This window comes from Heterocephalus glaber, unplaced genomic scaffold (assembly GCF_053883595.1).
Source record: "Heterocephalus glaber isolate CG9 unplaced genomic scaffold, H.glaber_assembly_v1.0 deba00001465, whole genome shotgun sequence".
Lineage (NCBI taxonomy): Eukaryota > Metazoa > Chordata > Mammalia > Rodentia > Bathyergidae > Heterocephalus > Heterocephalus glaber.
In genome coordinates, this window is record NW_028258312.1 from 1,748,581 (window position 1) to 1,768,795 (window position 20,215).

The 20,215-nt window shown below is 48.5% G+C and overlaps 1 protein-coding gene across 5 annotated transcripts in view; it reads right to left on the minus strand.

The window, feature by feature from the left end:
* Positions 1–8,612: 8,612 nt before the first annotated feature.
* Positions 8,613–20,215, minus strand: part of Ctnna1 (catenin alpha 1) — a 383,070-nt gene continuing 371,467 nt past the window's right edge. For all 5 annotated transcript variants that reach the window (XM_087180658.1, NM_001310282.1, XM_087180657.1 and 2 more), the window contains 7 exon segments: positions 19,081–19,281; positions 18,391–18,542; positions 13,994–14,104; positions 12,666–12,847; positions 12,424–12,529; positions 10,508–10,642; positions 8,613–9,776 (listed from right to left, as the gene is read on the minus strand). In XM_087180658.1, coding sequence (XP_087036784.1) covers positions 9,489–9,776; positions 10,508–10,642; positions 12,424–12,529; positions 12,666–12,847; positions 13,994–14,104; positions 18,391–18,542; positions 19,081–19,281 — 1,175 coding nt within the window. In that variant the 3' untranslated portion in view covers positions 8,613–9,488.

Below are 20,215 nucleotides of genomic sequence, written 5' to 3' on the forward strand. Positions count from 1 at the left end.
ACCCCTGCGTGTCAGCCCTTAGAGCTGCCCCCAGCCTTGGGAGTGGAGAGAACGGAATGGTGCCCGAGGGAGGCTCAGTGACTTGCCAGGGTCACACAGCTTGAGTGCCAGCTGGGACAGTGGGCTTGTGGGAGGGCAGAGGGAATCATGGCTCCTTTGTCAGGCAGTGGGAGGAGACAGGAGCCCCTGGCAGAGCTGCTGTGTCCATGCAGAGCACCATTCAGAAAGGCCAGCCCCAGGAGGCAGGCTCTGTGGGGACTTTGGGGGACGAGGCTGTCCTTGCAGAGATGAGCAAAGAGCTGTGGAGCAGACACAGGCCTGGGACAGGGCTGGGGAAAATGTGCGGTGCTGTGGGGAGATTATGCAAAGGCCCTTGGGGTGATAGCGGGCATGGCTGGGGTGGGACATCCCTGAGCCCTTATGGCCACTGTAACCACCAGGTGCCAATCTAGGGTATGGAAAGGGTTGTGCCCAAAGGACTGCTGCCAGCAGAGACCTGACCAAGTTCCCAATGTCCTCCCTGCCCTCAGGTAAGCAGACAACAGCACACATGGCCCAGGGAGATGAGGTCGTGAGCTCCTCAGAGACCGCTGGGGCAGGGGAAAGAGCACCTGGGGCTGCAGTGAGGAGGCAGGAGAAGAGCTGCAGCCAAGTGGGGACAGCTTCACCCTCCTTCCCAGACAGGGTGCTGGGGAGGAGAAGGAACCTGTTTGGCCCAGTCGGTGTTTGTCCTGGGCGCTTTAAGGAGCCAGGCAGCAGGAGACCCCGAACTCTGCCTGGTCTGCCTAGGGGTGGCTCTAGTCACCGCCCAATTCATTGTTGACTGTTGGCTGCAGGTCTGAGGGACCCTCTTCTCTGCCTTCCCCTTGGGCATGTCCTAGGGACAGTGCCCTGGATCGCTGTGAGGGGGGAGTGTTCCTGAGGCCTCAGCCACCAGGACACAGCTTCTTTCTGCCTGGGCCTGGGCCTGGGCCTGTCCTTCCTCTCCCTCACCCCTGTCCTGTGAGGCGAGGACGAAGGTTCCCATCCTGTCCCTCAGGCTTTTTAAAAAAAAATTAATTCATTTATTTGATCTTTCATTCACATGTTATTAATTGCACATTAGTATTTATCTGGCTTCGTGGTTCTAAAGTGGTCACAGGCCTTGCCCTCAGGCGCTCAGTATGGTGGGAGGCAGATGCAGTGTGACAGGTATTGTGAAGGCACCAAACTGGCCAGACCGAGTTGAGGTCAGGAGAAGGCTTCCAGAGCCAGTGATAACTGAACCAAGACCTGAAGGCGGCTCCGAGGAAAAGTCAGGTAAGGTGGGAGAGGGTTTCGCCCTGGGAAGATTCAGGAGGGTCCTAGGGAGAGAGTGATGCTGGAGGGCAAGGGCAGGGTGGGTGTGAAGGGCCAGGCGGCCCAGGGCAGAGCCGCATGGTTCAGTGGGGACCTTGTCCTCCAGTCCCGTGAGCCTTGCCAGGGACTGTGCCCTCACCCTGATGGAGTGGGGAACAAGAGGGTCTCCTTCCTCCCAGCCCCACGACACCATCCTGCTCCCTACCTGGTCCGCCTCTGAGCAGGGCCATGACAGGTAAGCATATGGTGTGATACCTGGTGAGTGTCAGAGAGCTGAAGGACAACAGGGTACCATAAGGGGATACAGGGTGTGCGAGGCCACTGAGGAGGTGTGGAATAGACTGGAAGTGGGAGCTGAGGTGGAGCCTGAGAAAGTGCTTTGTGGACTTGGGGCAGAGGACTCAGGCGGGAAGGGCCTGGAAGTTTCCGGTCAGCACGAAGGAGAGTGAGCTCACAGGCCACAGGGAGGTGTTCAGGGCGGAGGCCTGCTATGACAGGGTCCCTCTTGTGTGGCAAGAGGAGAAGGGGCCAGGACAACGGGGAGAGGGTTTGGAATCCAGGTGCAAGGCAGTGTGGTGAGAAGAGGCTGATGGCAAAGCGGGTGGTGAGAAGGCCCCAGCACCACCAGCTGTGCCTGGGAGAGCTGAGGGGTCCCTGACTGTCTGCGTGGTGAGGAAAGAGGCAAGGAAGGTGAGGCCTCACTTGGGGCTTGAGTGAAGGGCTCTGAGGAGGTGCAAGTTACAAGGAGCGGGGTGCTGAAGACAGAGAAAGACTGGGACCTTGCAGTGGCATGGCTTGGATGTGTTTATATTGAAGTGTCCATAGGACTCTTGGGGACATTGAACAGGCAGCTGGGGCCACAGTCTAGAGGCTCAGGAAAGGGCTCAGGGCTGATGAGAAGGGCTTGGCACCGTGTGTGAGGGAGGCGTGGGGGTCAGAAGCCTGGTAAGCTGGATGTTAAACACAGCCATTGTTGAAAATTAAATTATATAAGCTTATGATTATGCCACAGGTTAAAAAGCAAAGGTAATTTAATAAAAACTAGTAAGAGAAAAACCCAATGAAAGCAAAAGGAAATAATGAAGAATAGAAACTAATCAAGATGGATAAACTAGAGAAAATCAAATTAAAAGATGGTTCTTTGGACAAGAGGGAAGACACATCACCAACCTCAAGGTGAAAGGGGACACCACTGTAGACTCTACAAGTGGTAAAAGGATAAGTGAATATATATAAGCAGCTCTGAATGAGTAAATTGTAAAATCCAGATGATAGTGGTAGTGTGGAAAAGTGGGTTTTCTCTGTATCAGTTTCCTATTGCTGCTATAACAAATCACCAAGAACTTAGTGCCTTAAAACAACCAAATTTATTTTCTTACAGCTCCAAAGTCTGACACAGTTCTCTCAGCATCAGACAGAGCTGCAGTTCTTTGTAGGCTCTGGGCTGAGTCTGTTTGCTGCCTTTCCCAGCATCTAGAGGAAATTCTCTGCCTCAGAGACCTTTTCACCTTCTAAGCCAGAAAAAGCAAGTCAAATTCTTTTCATATCACAGAGCTCTGAAATCTTCTGTTCTATTTTCCTTTTTTCTGCTGTGCTCAAGATTGAACCCAGGACCTTGAGCATGCTAGGCAGGCTCTCACCACGGAGCCAAATGCCCAGCTCTTGGTCTTCCACTCTTAAGGGCCTTTGTGATTCCACTGGGTCTACCTGGATAATTCAGGGTCATTTCCCTATCTTAAACCAGTCAGTTGGCAACCTCAGTTCATCTACAAGCTTAATTTCCCTTGCCAGGGAATGTGACACATCCACTGGCCCCAGAGATTAGGATGTGAGACTCTCGGAGGGGCCACTGTTCTGCCTGCCACAAACACAAAGTACTAAAACTTAAGAACCAATAGATGACTTCTGGAATCCTATTATATATATATTAAAGGAACTGTTTTCATAGTTTAAAATCTCCCCAGAAAGAAAACTCCAGACCCAGATGTTTTCACTGGCAAATTCTCCCTAATTATACAGATTCTACATGATCTCTTTCAGAACAAAACAAAACACTTCCAAAGTCATGACACAAGGTCAGCATCACAGATACAGTATCAAAGAGACTGCGAAAAACATGCGGTAGACCGAAGAGGGCCGGGAGGGGACAGGAGGGGAGATGCCGGAGGCCGTGGTAAGGGTACCAATACCCTCAGTGCAGAAATTGCCAGTGAAGTATTAGCAGATCAGATGCAATAATGTATAGGACGATAATGCGACATAACTAAGTGGAGTGCTGGGAAAGAGACTAGTTTCGCTCAAGTCACTATATGTATAGACTGAAGAAGAAAAGGCCACACAATCATCTCAACAGATGCAGAAAAACTTGGCGGCAGAATTCAATATCCATTCATAATAAAACCTCTCAGCAAATTCAGAATAGAAAGGGACTTCCTTAACCTTATGAAGGGAAACTACATAAAACCCTGAACCTGACATCAGACCTGATGGTAGAAGACTGAATTCCTTCCCTCTGAGATTGAGGCCAAGGCAAGAATGTCTGTTCTCATAACTCCTTTTCAATATTGTACTGGAAATCTGGCAGTACCTTAAGGCAAGAAAATGAAATAAAAAGCATACAGATTGAAGAAATAAAGCTATATTCTCAAATGACAGGATTGTCAATGTAGAAAATCCTATGGAAGCTGGGCATGGTGGCACATGTCTCTAATTCTAGCACTTGGGAGGCTAAGGCGGGACATTTGCTGTGAGTTGACCAGGCTGGACCATGAACTTGTAATCTTCCTGCCTCAGCCTCCTGTCACTAGAATCACAGGTGTGTGTTACTATGCCCAGCCTGACTTTTGTAATCAATACTTATTGTGTACTATGTGTGTAACTTGCTATTTTGAGGCATAACAGTAAATTTAGCACATACATCTTTTTTAAAATTTTTTTTCATATATCTTTTTATTTACAATTTTGCAGATTTATTCTTGGAAATAACTTTTTTTTTTTTTTTTTGGTAGTGGGGATCAAACTTGGGACCTTGTGCTTGAGAAGCAGGCGGCAGAACCACTGAGCTAAATCCCTGGCCCAGATGATTTATTTTTATTGTGGAGCTTCACAAACCTCAGCCTGTGATTTATTTTCCACTTTCCTTATCAAGTGCCTTTTCACTTAGTGGGAGGACTTCACAGCTTCTCTGTGGCATGTCAGAATTGCTAGTGTCCAACTACTCTTGCATCTTGGGGTCATTATTACATAAATGCTTCTTGCACATGGGCCCTGTGATACTGTGATGGTCGACCTGATAGCCGAGGTGGCTCCTACATGACAAGTAGGTGGTCCCCTCAGTATGTATACAGTGGACACAGGATGCCTGCTGTCATCAGCAGGATGGAGGTGGATGGTGTGAGTTTATGCTACTTAGAACGACATGCAGTTTCAAAACTGTAGGGAGCCAGGCGTGGTGGTGCACATCTGTAATCCCAGCACTCAGGAGGCTGAGGCAGCAGGATCACCATGAGTTTGAGGCCAGCCTGGGATACACAGAGTTCAGGGCCAGCCTGAACTACAAGGCAAGACCTTGCCTTAAAAAGGGTGGGGGGAGGGCCAGGGATTTAATTCAGTGGTTTCGCCGCCTGCTATGCAAGCGCAAGGACCAGAGTTCAATCCTGGATGCCAGAAAAAAAAAAAAGGATGGGTGGGGGGATTTAGCTCAGTGGTGCTGCCACCTGCCTCAAAAGTGCAAGGAGTTCGATCCCTGGTACCAAAAAAAAAAACAGAAACAAAACAACAAACAAACCTGCAGGGGCAGTTTTTATAAGACCTAAGGTAGGGCTGACCTGACTACACTCGGAGAGCATCCACTAGGGAGCTGCATGTCGGGTTGGGAGCAAGGCTTTCTGAATCTTGCTTATAATGGAGTTCTGGGGCTGCATTTGTCCAAATCATAGGATTGTACAGCCGAATATGGATTTTACTTCATGTGAATTCCAGCCTGAATTGTACAAAGGAACTGACCCAGAAGATTCTCCTTCCCTGGTTACCACACACCTGCTGTGCCCAGCTCCACGCCCTGGACTGCCCACCGTGGCTTGGAATCTGATGCTGTGGCTGTATTTACACGAGGGAAACTGGGACAAGCTACAAAGCCAAGCTTAACTTGTTTTGTTGATAGTCTGGACTTAAGTAATGAAGAAAATGTTGATAATGCCAATTAAACTTAAAAGTGTGTTGTTTATGGTAGTTAACATTGTCATTAGCATTAAAAATGGAGGGAAGAGTCTTATAGTATTTGACAGTTGCTGTCTGATTCAGCAAAGAAGTCACCTACTGACAAGTGCAATCCCAACATGTTTTTGTTTTACTTCATTTAAAACCTTAAGGTAAATGAAAATATCAAGCAGCATTTGCAGCATTCGTGCCACAATCAGACTTTGTCAGTTGCCTGTGGATATGAGAGCGCAGCAAAAATCAGTGAACGCCTTCTTCAGGAATCAGTCGGCTAAGGGCTGGGGATTTAGCTCAGTGGTTCCACCACCTCCCTTGCAAGCGCAGGGTCCGGAGTTCAATCCCCGGTACCAAAAGAAAAAAAAAAAAAAAGTGAATCAGTTGGCTAGGTAGGCTTTCCAGGGAAGGGTAGTACAGATTTTAGTATGATTTGTTAATTGTATGTTGCAATTCTTTTACAGCCATAAAGTGCATAATAAAGGAGTGCCTTTGTGCATCTTCTGGTTGCCCAGAGGACCCACACCCAAGCCCTGCTCCCCATCGCTGCCAGAGCTCCGAGAATGTGCTGGGAAGGATAAGTAGGCACAGGCGAAGGGTGTGGAAGTGTGGAAACCTAGGCAGATGCAGCAGGAAGAAGTGACCACCAACACCCCAGCTACTCAGGGCTCCAGAGCAGACGGTTGGAACCTAAGGGCATTAGAGGGACTGGGTCCAAAGCCACCTGGGGTGAGAGGCATCACCTGTGAATCCACTTCTTCAGCTGGGAGGCTCAAGGCCCAAGGTAACACCAACACTTTTCTGGTTGTGCAGAGGAAATGGAGAGATACAGGGCCCCTTCTCCTGTGGCTCAGTGGGGAGGTGGCCCTGGCCTGCATGGGGAGGGGTAGATTGGGGGTGGGAGCACAAGGGCTGCAGAATGGCTTTTGCAGAACCTGCCTGGGGCCATGGGAGCCCTGCAGGGTGATAGTGAGAGCAGTATGACAAGCTGAGGTGCCACATAGACTGGGACAATTAGAGGAGGACACACAGGCAAGGAGGTCCTCGGTGGATGCCAGGGGGGCCAATTCAGCACCTCTGGAGACCAGACCCAGCCATGGAGTTGCGCCCCCTCATCATCAGCCCAAGCTGTGACACCCACGAGGACAACAGAGGAGTTGCAAGATTTCTGGGCAGCACCTGAGCCTCAGCTTGGGCTTTGCAAGCCCTCTAGTGCCTCCCCGGTTGCCAGCTCCTTGTCCTCCAGTATCTTTGAATGGTCTTAATCGGTTCATGGTTTGGGACAGTCAAGGACTGTCGAGCACAAGCTGGGCCTTTGCTGGACACTGGGGGCAAACAGGACACATGCTCACTGTTCCCTGAACACACGCTTTCCGGTGAGGCACGGTGTGACGCCACAGGTTGTGGGGCACTGGGGCAGGGGACTGGATAGAGGTCCAGGGGTGGCCTGGTGTGTTCCCCTTTGTGGTAAGGGGTGACTTTAAGTGATCCATGAATATTTACTAAAATGTTATTTTAATAGGTATTAGGAGAATGTACTTAGCATGTCAAACAATTTAATAGATACTGCTTCGAAGGAAGCTATCCTGAAAGACGTAAGCCAGGCATAGTGGTGCATGTCTGTAGTTCCAGTTGCTCAGGAGGCTGAGACAGGTTGCTTGAGCCCAGGAGTTTGAAGTCAGCCTGGACAATGAGGCAAGACTTCCAAATAACAGCATTAAGATCAGACTGAAGATCCAGCAGAGGTGGTATCTGAGGGAGACAGGCTTTGATGGGCCTCCTGGGAAGCACAGGTGTCTCAGGAAACCCTTCAGAGCCTCATGCTGGACACAGGAGAAACAGATGGCCAGCAGCCAGCCAGAGGGCTTTATACAGGTGAGACCGGGTCAGACGTGTGGCTCCAGGGCTGGAGTTGGAGGCTGGTGGGACCTTGACAGAGATCCCAAGGAGCTGCAAGGCCTTGGCATCTGCTACTGGGGAGTGGCTGGGCTGAGCCCACAGACTGGTGGAGTGTGTGGTGTGGTGAAATTAGGTGAAACAGCAGAGGACAACATGGATCCAGCGCTCGGGCCGGGGGACAGTTTTGGAGTATAACAAAGGGAGGGCAGGAAAAGCTGAGAATGTCCCAGAGCTAGCAAGGGAGGAGGACCAGGAGGCAACTGGGGATGGCGGGCAGCTGAGGAGCACAAAGCCAAGATTTCTCGGTGCCTCTGCACAGGCATCCTCAGCTATGGATTCTGGAGTGAGCAGAATAAAGCTGCTTGCCCGCACCCTCCAGAGACGCATGGAGGGCAGAGGTCAGCGTTATGAAGGGGCAGCAGCAGATGGGACTTGACAGTTGAGACACTAGCAGCTGCCCAAGAAAGCACTAGGATTTCTCTGAAGAAGTGCATTCCAAGCAGGGGAGCCATGAAGGCCCATGGCAAGGTGAGACACGCTTAACATGCTCAAGGAAGGACGGGGGACAGGGACAGAAGCAGAGTGACAAAGAACAGTGAGAATCAAGGCATCAGGAGCCACCTAGCTGAGCTCCCAGCTTTTCAACCTCCAGGAACTCCTGAGGTAATAAATGTGTCAGACGCTGAATTTGGGGGCAGTTTGTCCACAGTCATAGATAACTGGTATGATAGCTTCAGCCAAGTGATAAGTAGTGAGCTTACATACATTTTTAATTTTCATTTTTTGGTACCTGGCCATAGAAATGAGGGGCCTGATAGCACCAGCTAGCAGTAAGTGGGGGCCAACAGCAGGGTGAAGGGTGGTGGAGAGCAGTGGAAGGGCACTTGGGGCAGATCCAGCTGGAGATTCTTAGCAGGCACCCAAGTGGAGAGTTCAGGAGGCAATTGGGTGGACCAGCTGGCTTCCTGGGACAATCTGGCTGACTCAGAAGAGAAAGCATAAAGGAACAGAACGAGTCAAGTGTGCCTCTCCATGGTTTTGATACAGGTTGGGACATTCAACAGGACAAGGGGCACAGCCCTCCCTGTGGGCTGGCACGAGCCTGTGAGCCCCTGCAGACACTGACTCTTCTTAAAGGCAAAGATAACTTTGGACTCTTAGACTTGGCTTCAGAGTGAACTTTATTGAGAAAAGTTAGTGTAAAAAACATTCAAATTCATAAAATTTAAATAAGACAGAAAAATTATACCTTGTAGCTATAGTAATCGCAAATAAGATAAAGTCTAAAACTATTGCCTAAGGAAAAACTACTCGTCAGGCTTCAGCTGCAAGCCCAAGGCAGGAAACATTGCCCTCATTAGTGAGCCCACTGACGAAATTTGCATTTGAGGCTGAAGAAAGGGGGCGGGGGGGGGGGAGCAAGTTCTGACTATGGTATCAGAACAGCCTAACCCAAGAAAAGCAGCTTTATTAATGTCCTGCAGCAGAGTACATTAGTAATTGTAGCTATGCATTATAGCTTTCATTTCATTTCATAAAGAGTAATCAGTTTTCTTCAGGATACATTATGTTACTGTTTCACATGGTTTACCCCTTGGAAGGTCTACCTCTCTACCACATTCCTTTTCCAGAGACTGTTTCCTAAGATACCCAGATCACCTTTGGTCATTCAGCACCTCACTGCAGCCCCTGGGTTGGTGGGGGCCACTCACTCCTGAGCCACCCAGCGAGCACCCAGGCGGCCCCACAGGGGCAAGAGTGCTACTGACAAGTGAATGTGAGATTCTCTTTGGTTATGGAACTTTTATTTAAGTTTATAAAAAATATAGCTAGAAATATCCTTTGAATTCTAAAAGCATTTTGTGACCAACTTACAAGTATGTAATGTCCTTGCAGAATTTACCGGCTGGGTTCAGATCTGCCACTTCCTCTGTGGGAGCTAACATTAGTGTTAGGTTCTCTACTTAATAAATGCATTGGGTGCAGAATAGTAACTGATCTCCAGGAGCCCTGGGGTTAGGCAGCTGTCGAGCAGGGGCTCAAATGCTTTCCATGGCTTTGAACTCACTGAGCGCCTGCACAGGGTTGACATGCTTCTTCTGTGATGCCCGCTTAATCTTGGTCTGTGTCTCATCCTGCTTCTCTCTCTTCACCAATGGCTTCTTCTCAGGCGCCTTCATCTTCCATGACACGGCAGGAAGGTTGAGGGAAGCCATACCCTGAGACTTTTGGTATTTGGTAGAGGCTACGTAGGATGCCTTCACTGTCTGCACTACGGCATTCATCAAGTTCTTGGCTGCCTGAATCAGGGACATGGCGCTGTCCACCTGCAAGACACAGGCACAGGTGAGATGGGCCTGACAGGAACGCCCACCACTCATTAGCTTCTCAATGGCTGCTCTTATCCAAATAATCCAGAAACACTCGTGTTTCAGATCCTTTGAAAAGGTGCTATCACCTTGTACACTCCCTTACCCCTCAGGTTTTCATTCACAAAACAAACCATAGATGGACAGGCAGCCTCCTTTTTGAACCATGGCTGATGGCAGAGTTGTGAGCACCAGCATTACAGAGGAGGAATGGAGTCAAGTCAACCCCATCCAACACAGAACCCCACCCCCCACACACAAAGTAAGGGAATTGCTTTAAAGGAAATCCTATGGGATTAACATAAACTGCAAGGCCTCAGGAGAGCCCTGTCCAGACATCCTGTTTCCACTGCCTAAAGTAAGAAGGGCCTAGCCTGAGGCCTGATCACCAGGAAAAGGAATAGCTATGACACTGGGTGGAAGAGGTTTTGAACAGGCTTACTTCCTAAAGCAAGGAGGATAAAATTCCTCAGCGAGTGGCCAGTCCTAGTAATGGTACCACCCGTCAACAACCGCACCAGACTACGAAGAGATGCAGTTAAGCAGGGAGACAGACAGCCCCCAGCCCCCAGGGACTGAGATGGAACTCGGAGTTCCGTGCAGCAGCCCTGTCCATTTGGTGCAGCCATGGAGTGTGTGTGGAGAGAGGCTACTTCCCTCTCCAACCACTTTCCTGACCAGACACTCACCCCGGAGACAACGAGCTCTCCGCCAAGGTTCTGCACCTCAGCCTTCACCTTGCTGCAGATGTTGAGCTGGTGGCAGTAGAGGGCTATGCGCTGCAGATATGCCAGCAGGTCCTGCTTGCAGGCTGAGTCCGGGCACTGTTGGGAGAACAAGCTGAGTACCAAGCCCTCCAGACTAGGCCTAGACTATACGCCAAGTTCCAGGCTATTTCTAAGGCTCAGGGTGGCACTAACTCACTTCCTCTCTTCTTGCGGGAGCAAAGGGCAAGAGAGATGATTGTCCCATTACCTGGGGCAGTTGTAGCCCAGTCCACTTGGCTTGAGGATGGAGGCAAGTCCCCTCATAAAGCTGAGGGTGCTGCACACAGCCACAAGGGCACAGTGAATACTCCCTGAGCCTTCCTCTTATTACATAACCACGAGGAAACCACCTCCAACCTTCTAGCAGGTAGAAGTCTATGACCCCATACACAGCAGTCAGGTACACAAAAGTCAGAAAGAAAGTTTTCAACTATGCACACTAACCATCTAAACCAATGGCTCTTCTGCCCCAAGACACTATCTGCCCAGTTATGATGCACACAAAATTAAGCATCTGATGACAGGAGACAGTCACATTAGGCAAAGGTGGAAGATAAGTAAACAAACCAAAGCAAGAAGAAGAGCTGGCTTAGAGGGGCACAAGTGTTTCCAGCACTGCTCTTCTACCGAGAACCTGGGGCCTAAGGAATAATGGAGTGGTATAAAGTGAGGTCTGCAGTCCATGCTAGAGACTTCCAATTTTACTCTAAGAAGTCACTAAAGCAAGGCATTTTATAATGACAGTGTTGGTGGCTGCATGCAGAATGGAGTGGAGGGAAGAGTAGCTACAGGATAGATCTCAGGGGTCCAAGCAGGTGGTCGGATACCTGGATTAAGTTGTTAAAATGTGGTGTGAAGGTTCTAGGAAGTAGGAACCAGTCAAATGGGGGAATAAAGGGGCAAAGCATAGTGGCTGAAGACACACAGCCTGAAGGACACAGAAGCTGTCTCTAGGGGCAGGCATATCAGCCTTTCAAAGCACTGGCCACCAAAGGGACTCCTGACTCATATGAGCTGACCCTTCTGGTTCCAGTGTGGGAGGGCCGGCAGAGGCAGCCCCTCTGTAGAGTGGAAGTTCTGAGGACAGAACTGAGAAAAGACGCACAGGAGAGCTTGGTTTTGACTCTGGTTTGGTTTGCTCTGATGCAAACTGGGCCTAGCTCCTAAGACTTGCCAAAAAAAGACACAGGCATTTAGAAATTTTTAGAGATGAGTGACAGTGCTGTGGTCCATAAGAATGATCATTACATGTGAAATAGGAAGAAAAGGGGCAAAGGGGAAGAAGTGGGAGGGCTAGAGAAAAGGATAGAAGGGAATGGGATTAATATGAGAAAATGGAAAAGTAGGAACAAAATCTTTGTAAATAGGGAGGAATGGAGGGGTTGAAGGGAGGGCTGGGCAAGGGTGAAAAATAAGAACCAAGAGAGACTATGTAAAGGTGCAAATTTCCAATGATGAATGTCATCATATTGTATACCTAAAATGTACCAGTGATTAGAATGAATAATCGATAATGTAAAATAGGAAGAAAAGGTCCAAAGTGGTAGGGGTAGTGGGAGGGCAGGGGAAAGGAAAAATGATGAGAAATGAAAAAAATGGAAATAAAGTCTTTGTAAATAGGGAAGGGTGGAGAGCATGAAGGAAGAGCTAGGAATGGGGTAAAAATAAGAACCAAGATGCATTATGTAAAGGTACAATTCCCAATGAGAAATGTAATTGTGTTGTATACCTACAATGTACCAATAAAAGAATTAAAAAAAAAAAAAAAAAAAAAGAATGATCATTACAACCCCCTCAACAATGGTCCAGGCTGAGCCCAGGGTAAGTTCATCACTTACATGGTCTGCAATGGTTCGCCCAAGCTTATCCATCCTTGATCCTGCCTCAGCAATTTTCTTGGCAGCACTGATCACATCTGATGTGTTTTTGAGTGGCCCTTTACCTCTGAAAAAAGAGAGCAAGAATCCCTGTCTATGACACCTCTGCCAGTTAGAGAATTGAGAATGGCAGTTATCTACAAAGCGGCCCTGCGTGGGGAAGAAGGCAGCTCTCTCCACTCAGGGTGCTGCTCACTGCTCACCGGGTGAAGTCTGTCATCTCCATCATGATCATGCACATCTGCTTGGCCAGCACGATGATGTCGTTGCCACTATCATCCCATTTGGACACTTCAGCATCCAGCTTGCTCTTTTCTTCTTGGAAGCTGGCCACTTGTTCCGCAATCTTTGCTTTTTGCTCCTGGGGAAGCTGAGCCATGATCGCCTACATCGGAAGCACGGAAAGCTCTTACATAAAGAGAATGTGAAGTTCTCCCAGTGCATTAGCAAGGATATTTCCAACAGGCAATCAATGACACAGGTAAGATAATGCTTTGGTAGGTTTTGTTTTGCCTGAAGGGCTATTTCTTCTCATTTCTTTCAGAAGTTTAAAAGCCTTAATTCCTGACCCACTTTCAAGAACAAGTCTTACTGTGGAGGGAAAATAGCATGTGAAGGGTAGAAGGCTAATGGGAGCCTCACAATCACACCTGGGCAGGGATGGAACCTGGCTGACTTAATGTTTTAAGTTTCATCCTCTGCCTCTTGTGGAGACAGAAGAGGAGAGGTGGGGATGAAGGATGTGTGCAGCCCTTTCTCCTGTGGGCTCTTAATGGACATTTCCAAATTTTCAAGGCAAGTTCGAAGTGGCTGTAGAATGTAAATTCTGAAGGCAGAAGGCAGAGAAGAAGATGCTGAAGAACAGACTTCCTAACTACCTATCAGGGCACTTGGAACCTGCTGCCCAATTTCATTCAGCCCACGAGCCCAGGCCAGCTCTGCTCAGCTTCCAAGTGCTTGTGCCCAAGCTGGACTAATGAAGGAGCTGCTCGCTGTTCTCCATGGATTTCCAAGGAGTGAAAAAATAAGACTCTTTAGAAATATTTCTTGGCTTTCTTCCAAAAACATAAATGCTATTGACTGAAGATTTAATGACTCAGATGAATGCAATGGCTCTGACTGGTTTCCTTGAATGTACCACTGTTATTTTTTTAAACCCATGAATAATTAAATAGCTCATACCCATGGTATCAGTGAAATGGGCAAAGGCACCAATCTTTTTCAAATCTCACAATCCTTTTTAACAAATGCTGCACTGACTAGATCTTAGGTTTCTCCTGACCCAGGGCTTTATCAAAAACCAGAGCCTCTGGGGACAGCTGAGGCAGCCCACATTTCCACCCTGCTTGGGCTAAGGACACTTCGAGAGAAACCCACAACTGACCAGCAGGTGCCACAATGCAGGTTAACTTCAGTCCTGCTGCCAAGCGAAGAGAAAACAGTGCCCTGAATGAATGCACGGTGTTTTTCTAGAAGAGAAAAAGGCCAGGACAGAGAGAGGCTACCGAATAACTTAAGGGGTGCTTCTTACCCGGGCACTCTGGCCAGCTATCAGCTGGTCATCTTCTGTCTGGACACTTGTCCTACTTCTGACATCAAAGTCTTCCGTCTCAAAGTCGGAGTCATCCAGTTCCTCAGGGGTCTGCCGCCAAGAAAGAGGCCATGATGAGTCAGACATAGCCCTGAGCCTTTGGCCACGCTGAGCCTCTCAGCCAAAAGCACAGAGGCCCAAAATTCTAAGATTCAGGGTCCAGGGTTCCAAACCCTTGTGGGTAAAATCACTTATCATTGTTGTATGGATCCTACATCAGCACTTTTGTTATTGTTTTTTTTGGAGACTGGGGTTGGTCTTAAAGGATCCTCCTGCCTCAGCCTTCTAAGAGGTGCATACCATGCCTGGCTGGTTTTCACTTTTTAAACTTTACTACTTTTAGAACAAAAAGACAATTATATAGTATTGGCTGCTTTGAGGAATAAAAAGGAGCAATATATTCTAAATATTTGGTGGTTGGGGGTGGTACTATGGATTGAACCCAGGGCCTTTGCACTGAGCTACATCCCCAGCCCTTTTTATTTTGACACAGGGTCTTGCTAAGCAGCTAAGTTGCCTAGGCTTGAATTTACAGTCCTCTTGCCTCAGCCTCCCAGAGTCCTGGGATTACACATGTGTACCACCATGTCTAGCTTTTTTTTTTTTTTTTTTTTTTTTAACATTTATCAAAGGAAAAGGGGAGCTACACCAGGTCAGCAGCGAAAGGCTCAGTAAATACCAAAGGACTGATTGCTGGTTCTAGATCTTTGCTCTAATTACAAAATAAAATTCTTACTTTGCACAAACTTCCAGCCTCTCTCCTTAGCTACTGACACCATGTTGTCTTCTGGCAGTTATTGGAAGGGGGCAGCAGGCGGAACAGCTGGGGTTGGCCCTCAGCCCAGCCGGCCGGCCTGTGACAGGAGGGCAGTGAGGTGAGGCCCTCATCTGTACCAAGGCCCCGTCCAAGCCCAGCCCAGGGCTTGTAGTGAGGTTCAGATGGAAGGATGGGGGAGAAGCCCTGCAGAACTGATGGCATAAACACAGTACCACCACTGGTGGTCTTAATCCTGTGGTAGATATGTCGGTGTGTGCTGGTGTGTGCTGTCTTTAAGGCACTTCCCAAAGGAGCACCCGCCATAGAACCAAGAACCCTTCTAGTAACTCCTTTCCTTGTAGTCAGTCATTCACCCAAATCTGCTGATTACTGTGTGCTAAGCACTGTCCTGGGGCCCAGACACAGCAAATGACTGACACAGACTTTAGATTCCTGCTCTCACAGGTACTCTGAGGGAAGCAATAGCAGCACACAAAATACATGAAGGTGTGATATTCACTCATGGGTGTTAGAAATTGAGCAGGATTATAAGCAAGCAGAGCAGTGAAAGGGAACTGGGTGGCCAGGAGAAGCCTCAGACAGCAACTGGTGGGAACAACGGAAAGTGTGGGGAGGAGTCTGTCACTGAACAAGGGTCAGGGAGCTCAGAGAAGGGACCTGGCTCACTGCCAGGTCTCACAGACTCATCTGGGAGAGCAAGGGGAAAACAGCAAGGGATGAGGACAAAGAGGTGACAGGGATGGTGCCAGAGGGTCTCACAGGCCAGTGTAAGGACCAGGTGGCACAGGCACCTTGGGAGACAGCATGATTTGACTGAAGCTGCTGTTCTTCATGCAGACAAAACTGCAGAAATCAAGGGATGGAACAACCTCCAGTAAGACCTGCTGGGGATCAGATCTGAAGGATGAGACAAAAGATAAATCTAGGAAAATCCAAGGTTTGGGCCCGAGCAAGCGAAGAAGTTGTTATCAACCAATGCACAAAGACTAAGCGAAGGGGCCAGGAGCTGGCTCCTGGGCAAATCCGCTACACAAGTGTGAACTCAGGGGGGGTCACTTTGAGAGACAGACTCTCATTCTGATACACAAGGCAAGGTGTGAGGGCAGGACAGAGAAGGGGCCGAGGACTTTCCAAAAGCAACCACCAGTGGAGACAAACCAGCAGAGATGGGGCTGTGGGTGAGAGATGACACTTCTGGTGGAACTGGCAAGAAAGCCAGATGGATGTGTGTGTAGGGTGGAGAGGGTGGAGAAGAGGAAGGGAGGAAATGGTCCCAGACTCCCGGACCAGGGTAGGGGAGACTGTTAGGGAGCCCCAAGGGCCCACAAAGTCACAGCCTCAGCAGCCCCCATCAGTGTGGCTGTTGTGGGTCTGCGCAGTGTGTAGCAGCAGAGTAGGACTTCACAAGGGCTACATTTGGCCAGGCAAGGACAAGGAGGGGGCTAAAGGATATGAGCCAGACTCAAAGGTAGAAAGGAGTGAACTAAGGGCCCAAGGGGCCCAGTTAGTGTGACAAGTAGAGAGGAGCAACCACTGAAGGCACTGAGAGACTCAAAGGATAGTTGGGAGTGACAGTGCCAGAAGGAGCAGCTGAGCACTAGATGGGTGGATGGGGCTAGAGCATGCCTGTGGGAGTGAGGCTGAGGTAGGGTGAACAGGATGTCAAGAACCTGAGAGGCCCAGGAGCTGGAAGGATGATTCTTGAAAACAGGAATAGGTCAAGAGTGGAACCGTAAACAAGGAGCTAAACCACAGGTGTCTCCCAAGCTCTTTCCTCTGCCTATGCAGGCACCCATGGCTGGCCTCACATCTGCCCTGAAAGGCCGCCCACTATGGTTCTGTCCACTCTTTACAGGTGTCTGGTCGTCCAGAAGGTTATATTAAGACCTCCATCATTCTTCAGTTCCATCACAGCATGAAACATGGTAAGAAACAGTCATTATGTGCTAGGTCCTGTGCCAGAGACATTACCTACATTTCACCTCAGTAAAACCACCAAAGCCACAATAATCTCATATACAGAACAAAACTGCATGCCAGAGATGAGAGACCTTGCTGGAAGAGGAACCCCAGCAACATGCCGGTTCCCAGGATGGGGTTTCTATAACCCCTCTGGGGCCTGAAGCATCTAAATTAATCCATTACCAGCCACTCTGACTCTCACACACCTAGCCACACCTCTGTATCATTAGGGCTTTTATTTTCTGTGTATTTACAAGCATGGAAAGAACTTTGGAAAAACAGCTGTGTGCATCACCACTGGTGTATGTGACCTGGGAACCTTTTCACACCACTAAGTTAAAGACACTGGTCTCTGTATTTATTCAGTCCAGCCCTTTCCTGAACATAGGTTCTTCCTCAGTCCAGCAGAAGGAATACAAAAGCAAAAGCGTTCACCATCCCCACCCCTATCATGTCCAGGGGAGTCTGGGAGCCAGTTCTCTCCCTCCTCACCCCAGAGAGAACAGTCTTGCCTGGGTGTTTTTCTATTGCACACAAAACAGAACCAGCCCAGTGTAACTCCCTTAGAAATGGCCTGTTCCCAGCTGACCTCCTGGCAAGGTCTGCAGGCCAGGCTGCGGAAGTGAAAAAGTGGGACTGAATCCCTGCCTCCTTTGGTTAAGTTCACCTGGGAAACCACGAAGGTGTACAGGAAGCTCCCCACGGGGACTGCACGACAGCACAGCACAGACCAACACCATCAGCTGGGCTGATGTAGGAGGCGGACCCTGTGCTTCACAGGCCTGCTCTGTCGGGCCTGGCTACAGACCAAAAGCACCCAGGTGGCCCTGGGGAAGAGTAGGCACAAGCTCTGCCTTCAGACTCCAGGGCAACAAACTCAGAGCAGCATGCGAAGGATCAACTGCTCTGGAAAGGCAGCTGGGAGATGCAGGCTCAGCACCCTGCAGATGTACTATGGAGGGACTGGGTGTTTCTGAAGCCCCTTTGTTTATGCCAACCCAGAAAGGGCCAAGGACATTTTTTTGCAAACAACGAGAACTGCTGCCCTCTCAGAGATGGGTCAAATAAGGTCCACAGGTCACACTTCCACTCAGCCCTTGGAGAGGAGTTCAACACTTAGGGTTAGCCAGGGAGCACTGCCAGAAACTGCCATGGTCCCTGACCCTCACCCCAAACTCGGTGGGACTCCATCATCTACCTGAGGGTCTAGCATCTCCCTTCAAGGAGAGGGGTGCTCTATGTGAACAATGACTTCAACCAGCATTAGGAAACAATTCTCTGAAATTAACTCAAGAATCTGTATTTTCTGTAGTTTCCCCTGTAATTAAAACTGAAGTCTGACACTAAGATGATTGTTTGCCCTAAATTAAGTCATCAAGACCAACTCTTGTGCTAGCTCCCTTTCTCGGCCCAAGTTGGGGCTCTAACTTGCAAATAACAGTTTAGACAACATAATTAAATATATCTCCTTCTAACAGCTTTTGGAAGCATGGCTTTAATATACTGCTACTGCATCTGCCAAGTTCCAGAATGACGAACTGCTCAAGTTTCGCAAATGATAAGAAGCTGTTAAAACGTCTGGAATGCAGTTACTCACCCTTATCATCAGCACCGCTTTCCTGATGTCCCGGATGCCATCGTACACGAGGCGGGAGGCATCAATAAACTCATTCTCATCCATGGGCTGGGCAGGATCTGAGCTGAGGGCTTCCACGGCTGCTTCCACTTGCTCGGTGAAACGAGGCATGACTAGGACACAAGAGGCAGGGCAGGTTGCCTGGTGAGCAGACTGCATTCCACCAGCCCTTCCAGAATCCTCACCCAGCAGAAGAGGCAAGGCTCATGATGAAAAAGCTTCTGCTGCTACACCAAGTGTATTTATGGATGAAGTAAATTAAGGGCAGTATTGACAAAATCTCAAGTCATCTTATTTGTCTCTCACCAGACTGCAACATAGGGTTTAGATACTCGAGAACTAGTGAGACTAACTTGAGTCCTTGCTTAAGAATGAGACCCACTTAATAGTACTTATTCACCAATAAGAGACTTAGTTGTTCTTAAATACATTGTTCATAATTAGTCCCATGATTACTCAAGATGCACATGAAGGAAATGTGCTTGTGAGACATGACTTTGGCTGGCCAACTTTACATGTGTGATGTACCACCCAGAACTCCTATGCCAAGAGTGAAGTTTTGTCATCCCTGCTTCCTAAATCAGGGTGAACAGGATGGTAGGATGCCCTACCCAGCTGTGTGTTGGGGGAGCACTAAGACAGTCCACACACCTGTGTTGGAAAGCAGCTTGGTAGCTTCCAGAACTTTCTCTGTGTAGACTCCGGGCTCATAGTTGTCCATCTCTGAGGTTACTACATGAATGACCCGGGCTGCTCGGCCTCTAATTGCACCAGCTGTGCGGTCCAGCCCATCCACATCTTTCTCTTGGAGAGCAATGACACATTTGTTCACATCTTCCAAAATATGATTCTCTGAGGAACAAGAGAAAGGTTGAGTGAGGGAGGAGGCCTTCTACTATGCTGACCTTGTAACTTGGCATCTATCACTTAGTGTGTTTGGTGCCAGACACAGTGCCAAAAGTCTTATGCATCATCTCACTGTAGAGACTTAACTGTTCCACAGAAACTCAACCTGTGACCACTCCCAAGTATAAAGAGAGCGAGAGAGACTCATATTTCAGCTACCATTTTTCTATAAACTAGGCAGAAAATTCTCATCACAGAAACTTTAATAACTCTTCTTCCTCTTACATAATTACACTGACCTTATGTCTCAAAGTATAAATAGGAAGACTTTACCCATGTAGTCACCCTTCTCTCTCCACAATGTGCTGACACTCAGAAGCCCACACTCCTGAGTGAGAGGTGCTCAGGGCACACACCCTCAGGTAAGATATTTAGGGCCGGCCCTCTCACAGTATACAGATGGGCCTGTTGTAACATCTGCATGGTTCCTAGAGGGAGAAATCAGTGAATCCCGTTAAACTAAGTGGTTCTTGCTAGTCACATAGCTGGACGTGGAGGAGTCACCAAACCTTTTCTCCTCAGAGCAAAAAGATTGAAACTGACTTTCAGGGATACCAGAGCAACGGGTTTGCTGTCAGCCTCATCTGTAATAGTACAATGGAAGCAACCCTAATGTCCAAGGAGAGAGTGGATAAATGAATTATGGATTCTGTGCAGCCATTAAGATAGCTGAGGTATGGAATTAATATGAGAAAATACAAAAAAGGAAACAAAGTCTTTGTAAATAGGGAGGGATGGAGGGATTGAAGGGAGGGCAGAGGAAGGGGTAAAAAATAAGAACCAAGAGAGTATGTAAGGGTGCATATCTCCAATGATGAATGTCACTATATTGTACACCTAAAATGTACCAATAAAAGGATATACCAAAAACAAAGACAGC